Raw genomic sequence first — 14,589 nt, forward strand, 5'->3', positions numbered from 1 at the left:
ATGATACCTGACTTGTTGGCCTTCCCCTTGACCCTCACCCATAGGCACCCAACCCTGTTGTCCCTGTTGCTGATCTCTAGGCAGTCATAGCATTCCCTAACATACATGGCCACCCCACCCAACCTCACCTTTCCTTCCTGAAGCGGCTGAGGGCAACCCCAAAGCTGCCCTGGCCCGCTGTAGCCGAGCTTCACTGCCAGGGGTCAGCGGTGAACCGTCCGGCTGCGATTGCTGTGCGGGATGACTCTGTCGCCCCCTTAAATTTAGTCAGGAGGGAGATTAGGGAGGGAAGGGGTTAGCGGCTGGAGCAAACACACTGAATTTCACAAATTACGTTAATGTAGCTAGGACGTGTCACCAAAGAGTAATCCTTCTGCTGAGTAAATTTTGAAGGCGGTGTCTTAGCACGATGCGAGTATTAATGGCTGAAAGGCTGAAGTCGGTTGGATAGGAGGTTTTGAGGGATGAGAAGCCCCTGAATGCACGTGGGTCTCGCTGTTTGTTGTCAGTCCAGCTGTTGGCGGTGAAATGGGTGCCTGTCACAATTCACAGCGTGGTTTATTCCCGACTCTGGTGTGGGAAGCTGGGAGTCAAGGGTCGCTGCTGGGCACAGGGCTTCATTTAGAAGAGGGAGCTGCAGGTCTGGGTTGTGGGATGGGTGGATTGAAGTGAGAGTGTGGTGGTGAGCAGCCACCTCAACAGCAGGCTGTGTGCTGGAACGGACTTTAAGGGAGAGAGTTAAAGGGGAAAATGAGTATGTTGTACAGTGTTAATTTATTCAGTGCTCTCTTGAAGATGGGTATTGCTAGGTTCGTCTGCCCTGGTACTGTCCCTTGTTCTGAGGTTGAACTTACGGCCACAGTAGATCTGATATCTTGAATCAGCTCTGTATTTTTTAAAATCAAAAAGCTAGTGGAGCTGGAGAGCTGGGGTGAAGGTAGAGAAGCTTGGTGAGAAGTTGAAGGAAGATGGCATCAGACAGCCTCAAACTGGAGAGAGTTATTCCACTGTGTTTTCCAAGGACCTGCCACGGGACCGGTGCTGTTTTAGTCTTTGCACGTTACTGTTAATGCAAAAAGTGCTACTGTTTCATAGGGATCGCCTCTTAAATGAAGAGAAGGTGAGGAGCCAATTAGAATTGTAATGAACTTCAAGAATATGAATTAAAAGGTCTAATAGTTTGTAAGTGGGAGGTTATTAAATCCTTCACTTCTGAGGAGAAGGTGGTGCTGGTTGTGTATCAGTGAACAGCTGGGTCATGAGCTGGCAGTGTTACACGTGCAGGGAAGGCTGAGAGTAGTGGGGCTGTATCAGGAGAGTTTTCCAAAGGGGACAGAGGAAATTTTGGAGATCTCCCCATAGCTCAGGTGAGATCTGTTTTGGAATGCTGTTGTCACTTGATGTCCAGAAAGGGTGGATGTGAGTTAGGACATGCATGGGTTGCTGACAGATGTGTCAGGAGGAGAGTTCATCTTATTCAAGACGACTGAAATAGTTCTGCTTGTTCTGCTTGGCAGAGAGGGCTTGTAGGGCCTTAAGGGTCAGTCTGTAGGAAGAGCTATGAAAGGAAGGGGAAAAGCTGCATGGCTGCTTTTTGCCTGCTAAAATACACCATCATATGCATTTCTGATAAAAATTGAAGGCAATAGGAGAAGCAACTGAGTTCTATGTTAGTAGTACTAGTAGCACGGTACTGTGGAGAAGAGCTCCTTCTTGAACCCCTTATGCATACTTATGTTTAATGGTCTCATTTTTGCAACCAGGCCGATAGCCGGCGTCCTGGCGCGTGGTCAGAGCCCTCCAATGCCCGCGATCCGTAGTGTGTTTCTCAGTTCTTGTGGAGAAGGTGGTGTGTGCAAGGACTGTGTGTGTGCCCTGGGTTATAAAATACTTCCCGTTGCTTCACTGAAATCTCAGCTCTGCAGCGAGGAGGTCTCAGCCGTTTTAACTGAACAGTGATGAACAGAACTGAAAGGAGGAAGCGAGGAAAACGTTGGCTTTAACTGAAACTGCAGTTAGGGATCCGTGCTACGTGGCTGATGGTGCGTTGGGTAAGCGTTTGCCTACCTGTCGTCGTTCACCAGTGGCTCTGTGTCCTATCCATACCTTCTGTGGCAGTATTTAACTTCTTTCCTCAAATATAAAACTTCTGGTTTGTAGAGTCTCTCACGTTTCAGAAGCTTCTGCATGATGAAAGCCTGGAGCAACAGTTAGACAAAGTAGCTTTGTTTTTATGTAAAAGGTAATGGGAAACTCGTCAGAATTCCAGAAAGCAGTGAAGTTGGTGATTGACACGGTTTCGTTCGATAAGGACTCAACGGTCCAAGTTTTCGAGGCAACAATCAGGTACGTTGCTCTTAAGTTTCTGTCTTTAAAACAATACCATGGTTAAAGACTTGGTGTGCATGTATGGGGAAAACCAAAGGAAAATCATTGCTGAGGGTGTCTTTGGTAGGCTTGATTCCATAGTTGCTCCTTAAGGGGTTTTGTTTGTTTGTTTGTTGTTGGTTTTGTTTTGTTTTTACCTTTTATGAAAATATTCCGTTCTTTCAAGATGAGAACAATTCTAATGGGTCACGTGTGGCTTGAAGCAGTGACACAGTGGTGGTCTCAGCTGTCTGTGGCTTGCAGGCTGCTGCTGTTTTGTTGCCGCTCTTGCTGCGGGAACTCGGATCTGTGCACAACCACCAACCCTGCTGACAGGTTTTCCCTGTTTTGGTTTTCTTCCGTGGACCTTCTGCTTGATTTCACTTTCATTTTAGATGAAAAAACAGGCCTGTCTGTCTTGGAGATGAGTTTAAGATACTGTCTGATTTTACATAGATTTGTTTTCTGAATGTCTTAAACAGTGTTAATTGCTGCTTAACTTGGCTAGGTTTCTTTTTTCTGAACATTAAGTTTATATAGCAACCTTACTAGCATTGGAGCGAGGAGGTCTTCACTCATAGGCTTGTTATCTTGTACAGAGCTACTGGGTTAGGTAAACTTTACAGAACTGAATTTTGGGATTACTGTGGGTGGCAAACCATGACTTCTAGATGTTTTCACTACTGGTGGGGAAAAAAGACAGATCTCTTTCTGTAGTGCCTGTAAGGTGCACGAAGTAGTATTTCTGTTGAACGTCGGACTGATAAGGATATGGCTGAAGAACAGATTTAAAAACTGAAGATCTTTTCATTTTCCCATAGGGTTTTGGGGAGCCTGCTTTCTGCCCACATCATCATTACAGATAGCAGGCAGCCTTTTGGCAATATGACCATTAAGGATTACGACAATGAACTGCTGCATATGGCTCGAGACCTGGCAGTGCGGCTGCTCCCAGCCTTCGAGAACACCAAGACGGGGATTCCCTACCCTCGGGTAAGTGGGGATGTCAGCGCAGTGGGGAAAGCATCTAAAAGTAGTGATTCACCTGTCCTACAACTCGAGCTCTGTGCGCTTGGAGTGTCGAACCTGCTCTAAGTTACATTAAAAAGGCGTGGGGGGAGAACTGCACTAAGTTATGGTGACATGCATGGGATATAAATCGCTCCTTATGTCTAGTAAAGGTTTTCCTTAGGCTGTTTTCTGACTCTGTGTATATTGTTCCTTATGGGTCAGCAGTCATTTGTTTCTGTGCTGTTTAGCTGGATCATGCCCTGCCCTGTGCTTTCTTCCTATGTATCATGCAGCAAGAAACAAGGCTGTCATTGAAAATGTTAACTAAAAGTACTGTAAAGGAAAATAGCCTAGGAGAGTGACTTTATTGGTGACTTGGTAGTAAGATAATTGTGATAAAATAAAACTAACCAAAAATACTTGTCATACTGGGCTTGGAATTTGTAACTTTATTGAATACTGCTCTGTGAGTACTCAGTGATACTGGGATATTCTTAAATGCTGCATCCTCTTGGTTTAAGCAGATGCAGTTGAACGAGGAAAAAGATGTCAATTCTAGTGGAAGAACTCTCAACTGAAAATTAATTAGTATTTGCCTGGCTACTTTTAATTTCTGGGGACTGCAGCACTGCTTTTCCTCCAGACCTGTCAGGCTGTAGAAACAGAAGCTTTCAGTTCTGCTCAGAGCCTGGTAAAGCAGTTGAGGGTGGTGTAACTTCCCTTCAGCATTTTGTTCTGTGGAGAAGTTGAGGAGCATTCACTGAGGAAACTCTTGGTTTCAAGAGCAGTAAATGAGGGGAAGCAATATTTGCACCGTGCTTGGAAGAACCTGAATGTTTAGTAGAAATGGTGAAAAAGTGCTCTGAAATTTGGAAGGGCTAGCAAGTATACGAGTAGCAAAATTAGGTTTGCCCACCCTGAGCAAAGCCTGAAGATGAGTTTCAGGAATTCTTCAGAAAAGCTTTTTGACCAAGCAATGATACGTTGGCTTTCTAACTATTTACACATTGCACACTACATACTGCAAAAACTAATGGAAAGGCTTTATAATAAATACAAGATGGGCAGGTGAGAGCCCAGCTGTCTGAGGTGCCTTCTTGCTCTTAGCACTCTCTATCTGCTTCACAGGTCAATCTGAAGAAGGGGGTACCTCCAGACAGCAACAATGAAACCTGCACTGCAGGAGCCGGGTCCTTGCTGGTGGAGTTTGGTATCCTCAGCCGCCTGCTCGGCGATTCCACCTTTGAGTGGGTGGCCAGGAGAGCAGTCAAAGCGCTCTGGAGCCTCAGGAGCAATAACACGGGGCTGCTAGGTAATCTCTGAGGCCACGCTGCAGCGACTGGCTCCATGTTTGACTTCCCACAGTCTCCTGTAGCAGAATGCCATCATGCTACAGGTTTCTTTTGCACATCTCCTTCCTCTGTAGCTGTTAAGTCGTGCTCTCCTTGTGTGCTCGTGGTGTCTGTTGACCAAATGACGCTTTTTGATTTTGGAAGAAAAATGGAGTGTCTGAATGGTTTCTTAGGGCACAGGTTTCCAAAGACAAATTTTTCACGGAACTGGGAAATGAAACTGAAGTTCCTGCATTTGTATCCCTATTAATGTAATTTAGATTGGCAGATGACTAAAAAGTACTTACAACAACTGCATGTGTGTGCTGGTTCCTTGGATGAATGCACTCTTAACGCTTTATTTTGATAGTAATCTGTAGTCATTCCTCCTTAAGATGTTGTGAAGATGTAATATTTCTAAGTTCTCGTTCTTGATTATTTTTCTCTGTTGTCCTGTGCAATTTTAGACCAAACTTTTTGTCTGTTCTAAAAGGAAATGTTGTGAATATTCAAACTGGCCATTGGGTTGGAAAGCAAAGTGGATTGGGAGCAGGGTCGGATTCATTCTATGAGTACCTCCTGAAATCTTACATCCTCTTTGGAGAAAAGGAAGACTTGGAAATGTTCAACGATGCTTATAGGAACATTCAGAACCACTTAAGAAGAGGGTATGTTATTTCATGCCTATCAGTTCCTTAAGTGATGAGTACTCTAGCAAGAAGCGAGAGATTGCACAGTGTTTTGAGTCACACTCGAGAAAATGTGTGGTGTTCTTTTTTAGTTTTTTTTTCCCTCTAAAAACACAATTTTCTTTCTGTGGTAGTCACCATGGAAATAAATTTTAGCGTTCCCTTCACTCTTTAGTCTACTAATGTGAATTGTGTTATTGGTGCAAAGCAGCTAAACTGGTTACTGTCCAAGTTAGTAAGTGTTAGGTTGAGAGAAAGCTGTCGGACTGCAAAGGAAATGTATTAAATTAGCTGATTTACTGCTTCTTAAGGCCTGATCTTACCTAGCATGACTTTTTGGTAGAGGTTCTGCTGATAAAACTTCAGGATTTGAGAATTAATGAATTAATTTTTCTGAGAGCATGACTGACTGTTCTTTTCAAAATGGTTTTGAGCCTGACATGACAAATGTGCGGCTCCTTCTCTGGTGGCTGTGCTGTGAGGTGAAATGTGCATTGTGTTCTTCTGAAATAGCGAATATTTACACATGCTTATTGTTACTTGGCAGTCGAGAAGCTTGCAATGAAGGTGAAGGTGACCCTCCTCTGTATGTTAATGTGAACATGTTCACAGGACAGCTGATGAACACGTGGATCGACTCTTTGCAAGCCTTTTTTCCTGGGCTGCAGGTAAACTTTGATTTGTTAAAGACCAAACAATGCAGCAGAAGGGTGTCAGAAAGGTTCATTCTTATCCTGGGCTGTGAGTGAGTCTGAGCATCTCTTGTGAGATGAGCTTCAACCTGTGGCTTCACATCTGGCTGCTCTGATAAGAGAGTCTTGGGGCAGTTCAGCTTCTGTGTCAGCAAAACAGTACTGTAAGGCCTGGCCTGCTCTGTGTGCGATCTGAGATACTTTAAACTCTTCTTGTTTAACCTCAGCATTTGTTTACTGTGCTGTGAGGCTGAGGTCTGCTAAAGCTTTTAGTGCAAAGGAATTAATACGTTACCTTTCTCTTTTGGGTTGAGTTTTTTAGTTGTGTCTCCTTGTGAGGGGAGTGTTTAGTTATATGGCATATTCTTATACAGAGCAGAAAGCAGTTTGCTGGCTTGTAGTATTAAGTGCACGTGTTTACGGCTGTTGTTATGCCTAGGTATTGATAGGAGATGTGGAAGATGCTATTTGTCTCCACGCTTTTTATTATGCCATATGGAAACGATACGGAGCTCTCCCAGAAAGATACAACTGGCAATTGCAAGCACCGGATGTTCCCTTTTACCCGCTGAGGCCAGAGTTGGTGGAATCCACGTATCTTCTCTATCAGGTACTTGACTTTTCTCAGCGTACAAGCTCATGTTTTGGCGACAGTGTTTTCGTTCAGAAAGTCACTTTTGCTACCGCTAGCCTCTGGCCTTCTAAAACTTGGTGCTTCTGGAACTGCCTGTTCTTATACAGAGGTCTCTGTTTGGGCTCTAGATTGTTATGCAGTGCTATTAAAAATAACATTTTTTTATAAGACAGAAAAAAATGAGACTGAACAACCTTTTTAAAAAAATAGCTGGCAGGTTTTTACAAGGTAGGGACTTGCGACTTCTTAATAGAAATTGTTGAAGTAAATGTAATAGCTTTCCTTGCTGTGTTGTCTGGGCACAGTCTCCAAGTGGCGGAAGATGTAGTAAACCAAAATAACTTCCTGGCTGCAAGAAAGCTATCAAAGAGCTTGAATTTACTACAAGTTATATTAGGATTTACATTAAAGCAAAGTGAGAAGCTTGCACAGAGTAATCTAAGTCATGTTCCTATAAAGATAAATTTACTGTAACACACGAGAGTCTGATACTACTGGGCCTTTGTTGTAAGTGTTATTTTTACAAGGTTTTGAAATTGCTGACTCTAACTCTTGTCTGACTTCCTTGTTTAGGCCACAAAGAACCCATTTTACCTTCATGTGGGAATGGACATTCTGCAGAGTCTGGAAAAATACACAAAAGCAAAGTCAGTCCTCAATGTTCTTTATCTTACCTCACTGCTGTATGCATATATTTTATTATATAAATATTATATGGATAGAATCCGATCTGCAAAATACACTAAACCAGAAAACCCAACCTTGCATGAACACCACAAGTCATGATTCCTTTATTAAGCAATTATTTCTTCCTCATCTGAAAATAAAATTATAGTCCAGTGACAATTTTATGCCTTCAAAATGTTCTAACTACCTTTGAGTGCATTGTTGATGGTCAGTTGCTAAAGCCTGGTAAATTTAGTAGGTTGTTTTTGTTTTGTTTTGTTTTTTCCCATGGATCCTGCAAGAATATTTCTAACCTCATGGGCCCATGGTGTGTAACTAAACTGGGGGAATGGCCTCTAAGACAAATACTGTTGCGTATCAGTTTTCTTTTCAAGAGAGTAACTATGAATCCTGACTGTAATACTCAGTATCTGAACTTCCTGCAAGACTCAGAAGGAAGATTCGAATGGTCGGAAGTTAAGGAATGTACAGGGATTGCTTTGAGATTGGGGTGCATGGGAATTCAACCTAGACTCATCTTAAATCTTGCAGGTGTGGCTATGCCACTTTACACCACGTTGTAGAGAAGACAAAGGAAGATCGAATGGAGAGCTTTTTTCTCAGTGAAACATGTAAATATTTGTACCTGGTATGTGTATGTCCTTCCTTTCAAAGATAGTTTCCTGCATGTGCTGCACACAAACATGGCATACCAGGGTGGGATGGTGCTAATCAGAAACTGTGCTGGGCTCAGGGGAAGATTGGGGTTTAGCTATCAGAAAACTTGCTGCTCTTTATGTCTTTGCTGCCCTAATCCTGGAGGTTTGGGCAGTGCTGGCTGCAGAGCTGGCAGCTCCTGGGGAAGCTGGGAAGGGAAGGAAGCCACCGCTCAGCTTGGAGCTCAACGACTGCTTGTTGCCATTTTGCCTGCCTCGCAGCAGCCGCCGATTTCTCCCCACCAGGCTTTGGCAGTCACAGGAGAAAGCATTTGAGCCAACACTGCTGAAGCTACTTTTCTCAATCTCCTTTAGTGTAGAAAAACAAATAAATCTGTGACTGAATTGGAAACAGTGGATGCCAGCCTAGAAATGCCTGCATAGTGCAGCTTAGAAACATAAGGGCGGCTTAAGTCGTGTGAAAAGTTTTTCTTTTGCTCTCCCTCTTTAACTGTTAAAATAACTCCCTTGCATTAAAACCAGTGGTTTCCATTTGCTGTTACAGTAGTTACCCATTTAGCACTAAAAGGTGTGCTGTTTGTGTGATCCTTCAGATGCATTTTAACTCACTGTTGATGGTACATGAAGAATGTTGCACACGTACTATAGCCATCTCTCCCATCTCTTTTTCAGTTGTTTGATGAAGAGAATCCACTGCATAAATCTGGAAATAAGTATATGTTTACTACTGAGGGACATGTTGTGTCTGTGGATGAACGTTTCCGTAACTCCCTGTGGCAAGACATCCTCCCCGGAGAAGAGGACAGCACAGAAAAAGTGAAACCTAACGAATTAAAGGCAGTCAACTTCAGCTCTAACGTAAGGAATACACAGAGAGTTCTCAGTTGTGTTGCTGGGAAAGGGATGTTTGTTCAGCTGGGTCAGGCAGTCGAAAAAGAGCCATTTGGAAGTGTTACTTTAGGGCTCTGCAGTGTTTCCTTTGTAAATGTCAAATATCTGAGGAGCTCCCTTGTGGAAAACGCTTTTGTTTTTTCGTAGTGGAGTGAATGGATTGGGATAATGTGAGAGTGATTATGTTGAAGGTGAAACCTGTCCCCTTTTAAGTAGGTTGCAGCAATTTATTGTTAACTTACTTCCAATTATTTTTGCCTTCCCCTTTTCTTTGTCCTTGAAATCTTCCAGTGTTGCTGTGATGGGGGAGAAGCAAAGGAGAGAGTCACTTAAACAAAGCTTTTTATTCTCAGAATGGTTTTGAGGCACGTAAAGGTGACCTTAGTACAGAGCTATGGACCCGGTGCCTATCACCAACCAAAATAGATGGGCTGTTAATACAGAATGCTTTTTAAAAAATCTCTGCTAGTAGGTTCTAGCGTGGTTCCTTTCCTCCTCCCCCTAATCCTGCAGAAAAAGAGCATTATTTTAAAAAATGTTCACAGTTGTCATAGTGAAAGAAGTCTCAGTTGAGTAAAAAGCTGCAGTAGTTTGGCGTCTGTTTGGAAGCTTGCAGCCTGCGCTAAGGAAACCCTTGCTGTTCATTTACGTGATTTGTGCTGGGAGCTTGCGAAGGGTACCCAAATGTGCTGTTTGGTACGATCTTCTGTACTGGGTGGAAACGGATGGTTACTGGTGCCGAAACACCTGCTAGATTAGAGGGCATGGGATTGCCTGTTCTTGTCTTTGAGTTCTTAAAAGTATTCTTATTTTATTGCCAGTGTAACAGAGTTCCTGATGAGAGGAGGTACCTACTGCCATTGAAGAGTAACTACATGAGACAGATTGACCGAATGGTGGGCTTGATCTGAACTGTTCTTCAGATTAACTTTTGTCGTCTGTCAGGAGGAGCAGGGGATTTGGCTGCAGATGTTCCTCTCCTCTCCAGCTGCACACCTGCAAACGCTCGGTCACTTGGGTTCCCCCGTGCTTGGCAGTTTTCAATTACGGACCTGAAGGGAGATCGAGTTCTCCTGCGACTTTCGTCTTCTCAACTGTGGTAACTCCACGTGCCACTGAATAGAGATTTCTTGTTTTAAGACTTCCTCTGAAAAAAGATGCAAATGAAGGCTGAATATACTTTTTTTTAAAAAAATGAAAAGAAAATTGGCATGTGCCACTTAGCTACCTCTTTGTAGCTGTATTACAAATGTCCCTTTTCTAAAGGGGCTAGTATTTAATTTGAAGTTATCTTGGGATCGGGGAAGGAATGGGAAAGTGCAATTTCTTACACCGGGTTTGATCATTGATTTATTCTGACTAGCAATACACAACCTTCAGGACTACTCAGGTAGGAACCCACTGCTGTTGGGTTTTGCTGAAACAAAAACGCTGTGTCTAGAAAAGAGAACTCCTCATATAAGGGGCTATGTGTAGTCATGATACCCCCCCATATACCCAGTTGTATAGAACTGCATCATTGCAGGAGCCTGTGGCTACAGAAACCAGTAATAAAACAAATCAGGTGCCTTTTTTTGTGAGGGAATGGGGGGAGGGAAGGGGAAATTGCAAAGCCACTCAGCTGCCCAAGCAGCTAACTTTAAATAGCTGAGCAGAAGTTCCAAAAGTTTTGTTACTTGCCATGTGTTCAGTGCCTTTTCAGGAGAGATGCTGCTAAGAACTGGTATCACAGTGTGTGAAGAACAAACTATTTCACATTCCTGACAGCATTAATATGTTAGTGCCTTAAGTTTTCTTTGCTAGCAGGAAAAACTGAGCTTGCTTGGGAAGGTGGTTAAAGTATTTCTGATCAGCTGGTTACAGAATACAGTGGATCCCAAAGTAACTTAAAAAGTAACTTACATATGAGATGACCTTTTTTTTTAAAGATACGTGAAGAACATCAGCTGCTGTGCCCATCCCAGAGAATGCTGGTGAGCTGCATTCATTCCGTCAGTGCAGTAACGGGGCAGCCTCTGCAGCATCGTGAGGATGGAGCTGGAGGTCTGGGTTTGGGACGTGCCATTGTAACAGGGTCATGGCTGCGGTCGATGCTTTCCGTAGCGCTGTGCTGTACCTGTGAGCTGTGCCTTGTGGTTCTGGTGTGGAACGGTGAAAAAATGCTGTTGCCTCATCCCACCGTCTTGAAATGCAGCTCGGATATGTCTGAGGAATAACTCTGTGAACTTTGAGGGAGAACGCAGTTTAACTCAGGCAGGGCTGCTGAGGGATGAAAACAGAGGCCAGAACGACTTACTTTAAATATATCAGCTGTTTTTTTTCAGTGACTCCCCATTGGTTACATGCTTTTTACTTTTGAAGTAGTTGAACGTTACTGTTAGATTAATTATTTTTAAATTAAGGCTTAAGTATAAGGACAAACTTGTTCTGCTGTATTTTCTCCTCCTTATAACAATGTCGGTTTTCATAAACCATATATTGCAACTCAGAACATTTCTAATAAATACCAAGTTAGTGCTGGAGAGGTTATTGTTTGAATCTTTTAGTATTCAGATGCATCTCAGGGACTTTGCTGTAGAATCTTCTATTCTGTGACAGTTGGATCTTGTATTCAGGCAGAAAAAAAGAAAAAAAATCCAGTCTTTTTTGTATTGTGTGTGTTTTAAAGGGGGCAGATTTGGAGGGAGGAGAAGGGAGTATGTTAAGATTTCCCGAAATGTTGCAATAGAATCGATTGCCTTGATAATTGAGGCACCTGGCAATTGTAACTCACCTGTTACTGCAATGTCTTTGTTGCCTGTTTCGAAGCAAAGCAAAATTTAAGTGTTACAATCCAAAGAGGTATCGGGAGAGGTTCAAGGTGTAGCTTCTTAACCAATAAATGTCACCTGGAAACATGTAAGGAAGCGCAGGAGGACGTGCAAAAGGAGAGAACATCAGTACTCTCTGAAACGCCGCGTCTGGGCCAGATCTCGCTGCAGCTCCGAAGTGAGCAGCGCTTGGTGGTGTGGGAGCCCAAGGCAGCATCCCACAGCTGCCTTTTAAAATTCCAGGTGTGTTGGTGACTGCTTTGCTGACGATGTCCCCCCACTCGCAGTTCACTCTCTGGACACGCGTTCTCTCCCTCGCCGTTGCCTCTCGGTGTTCTGTGCCTTCTGAAACCCCTGAGCCCTGCTGGGGCTTCCAGCCCGGTGTTAGCACAGAGATCTGCCTCAGAGTTTTCCTCAGAGAATTACACAGCTGTAATGAGGTTGCACAGGGGTTCTGCTGCCATGCTTTTCCCTCTTGTGTAGTGCCAGAAACAGAGCGAGAGGTGGCTGTAGGATGGGAACGGCGAGGGCAGGAGCTGCAGCCATGCAGCCCGTGGTGACTTGGGCCATTAGTTACAGTGCCAAAGAATACACGGGCAGCTTCTCGTTAGAAACCGCTCTGAAATTTGTGTTGCCAAGGTGATCTGACACTCATCTTCCCATAGGAATGGGTTTTGTCTGCAAGGAGACTGGTGCTGCCTGCATGGGAAAAGGCTTTGTGTTCTTGAAGGAGCAGATTTTTCTTCCTCTTTGTTTTAAAAATGCTTTGATGCATTTTTACTCCGTAACGAACAGGGCATGTGTTGTGCACTAAAATGAAAACTTTTGTGTAAGTCACTGATGCCAAAATGAAATGGATAACACTGCTGGAATAACTTGCTGAAACAGACTTTTGTATTTCATGGTATAATGTGCAATATCAACTTTTCCTAATTAAAAATGCAATGTGGGGTTCATTGTTGATTTTTTTTCATGAAGTATTTAATTGGGGACGGGAAATTTTTAAAGAGGACCAAATGCTCTTTCATGAAATGTCCTAAATTTTCAAACGGCTTAAATTTTACAGATCTGCATTAAAAACCAGTGTATTTGACCACTTTGATGTGTGTTTCTCTTGTAGTGTGGTTCTTGTAAGGCCGTTGTGAATCTTGCAGAACCTCCCAAATGCAAGGAAAAGGTGAATTTGAGTGTGTACCTCATCTTTGCCATTCCCCAGACAGGAAAACTTCAGCAGTGGGGGTGAGTAAAGGAGAAACACCTGAGGTTTGTGCCCAAGCCAATCTGTGGCTCTCATTCAAGTTCTCAAGTGTTCTGGGGAAGAAGGAGAACACTGCCTTAACCAGAGCTTAACGGTTCTTTGTCTCCAAGGCTAACGTGGCTCTGTCGTTGGCCTGAGGCCTGGGTAGCTCTGGAAAACGTAGTTGAGGTGTGCAAGAAAAATAGTTTTCCCTGGGGGAAATGAGGCTTCTCAACCATATCCTTGCCATAACACACAGAATAAGTTGATGGTTTGGAGAAGGGTGAGGGCTTTCTTGCCAGCTTCATCTGCCGTGGTTACGAGACATGAGATGCTTTCCTATGTATCCTGGATTTTCATCCAGTTAGAACAAGGGATGCCTCCTCACTGCAGGAAAACATTAACAAAAAACCCCTTAAAAACCAAAAAGCTGCTTTCTTCTCCCCACATTCCCCTTTCATTTTCCCTCTGTGATGCTTTGAGGGGCAGCCTGTGCTGGAAGCGGTGATTTGGTGAGGAATGAAGAAGTGAAGTGTGGTGACCTCGAGCTGTTGGCCTCGTGAGCAGGGAACTGAGTCGGAGTGAGCTCTGACCTCCTGCTGGTGTCTCCTCATGCCACGTCCTCTAAAACGGTCCATGAAGAGCCCCCAAAACCTCCTGCTGTCTGGATAACTGCTCTGGGGAATACAGGGACTGGCTCATGCTGTGTTTAAAAACAGGGATGTAGAAACGACCAATCTGACTATTGCTTTGATTTATTTATTTTCCATTTATTTTTCCTCCTGGATTTGTTTTCTCTTTGGTTGATGTTTTCTCTTCTGTTGTTTTCTGGTTTGTAGTCCTGCCTCGGAGGCTGCTGATACTGACAGGGCACATTCTGTTGTCCCTCTTGATCCAACTCTGAGTTACCAGGAAACACCTATCAAAAGTTATAATTGAATTCTTGTCATGTTTTTAAAGTTCCTCGAGATTTTTTAGTGACGAGATTTAATGTTGTTTTTGCTGGGTTCAGACTTCCAATTGTCAATTCTGAAGCAAGCATTAAGTGGGCTGAAAGCCTGATTTTGGGGAAAGCCCTCAAGCTCTAATGTTTTCACTGAGGTTGCACATTCACTAGCGGTGTCACTGCCCTGAGCAACTGTTTGCTGATTTTCCTTACCTCATCTTGCTTCCTTGCCTGCTGTCAGATGGTTGGTTGGTCAACATATTGCAGCCCTGAAGTGGGACTGAGTGTTCCGATTCTCGTTTCATTTAAGAAAATCCCTCAGAAAAGCCACTCTTCCCATTTTGGGAATGTGAGTACACTGCGATCGTATGTGAGAGAAGACCTGAAGGCCAAAAGCGTGCGTGAGAGCTCTGTTTTTCGGGTATAATGCATCACGCTGATGAAGTATTATGGCTAAAAAGCCGTGACTTCTGGCAGCTGTGGACACAGCTCTCTGCCTGTCCGGTGGCGATGCTGTAGATCCGCTCTGCTTCCACCAGAGACCGCCCTTATGCCGCTGTCTGGAGATCTCTGCTTCGTGTCTCAAACGACATCACCCAACACCACCTCCGGGATGTCACGGCAGGGACCTTCCCGAG

At 43.8% G+C, this 14,589-nt stretch overlaps 1 protein-coding gene across 1 annotated transcript; it reads left to right on the top strand.

Annotated features, from left to right (window-relative positions):
• Positions 1–2,245: 2,245 nt before the first annotated feature.
• EDEM1 (ER degradation enhancer, mannosidase alpha-like 1) lies at positions 2,246–10,140 on the top strand. The gene is made up of 10 exons (XM_010193945.1): positions 2,246–2,346; positions 3,189–3,360; positions 4,507–4,690; positions 5,203–5,377; positions 5,946–6,066; positions 6,530–6,700; positions 7,298–7,371; positions 7,943–8,039; positions 8,740–8,925; positions 9,780–10,140. Exons 1-10 carry the CDS (start codon positions 2,246–2,248, stop codon positions 9,867–9,869), a joined length of 1,371 nt encoding a protein of 456 aa, XP_010192247.1. The 3' UTR covers positions 9,870–10,140.
• Positions 10,141–14,589: the final 4,449 nt, after the last annotated feature.

This window comes from Mesitornis unicolor, unplaced genomic scaffold, assembly GCF_000695765.1.
Source record: "Mesitornis unicolor isolate BGI_N332 unplaced genomic scaffold, ASM69576v1 scaffold590, whole genome shotgun sequence".
Classification (NCBI taxonomy): Eukaryota; Metazoa; Chordata; class Aves; order Mesitornithiformes; family Mesitornithidae; genus Mesitornis; species Mesitornis unicolor.

Bases quoted from the DNA above. Each gene is read 5' to 3' on its own strand.
- EDEM1 (XM_010193945.1), top strand. From the start codon at position 2,246: ATGGGAAACTCGTCAGAATTCCAGAAAGCAGTGAAGTTGGTGATTGAC. The intron at 7,372-7,942 runs GTCAGTCCTCAA...TAAATCTTGCAG, and splicing joins GAAAAATACACAAAAGCAAA to GTGTGGCTATGCCACTTTAC. The intron at 8,040-8,739 runs GTATGTGTATGT...TCTCTTTTTCAG, and splicing joins CATGTAAATATTTGTACCTG to TTGTTTGATGAAGAGAATCC.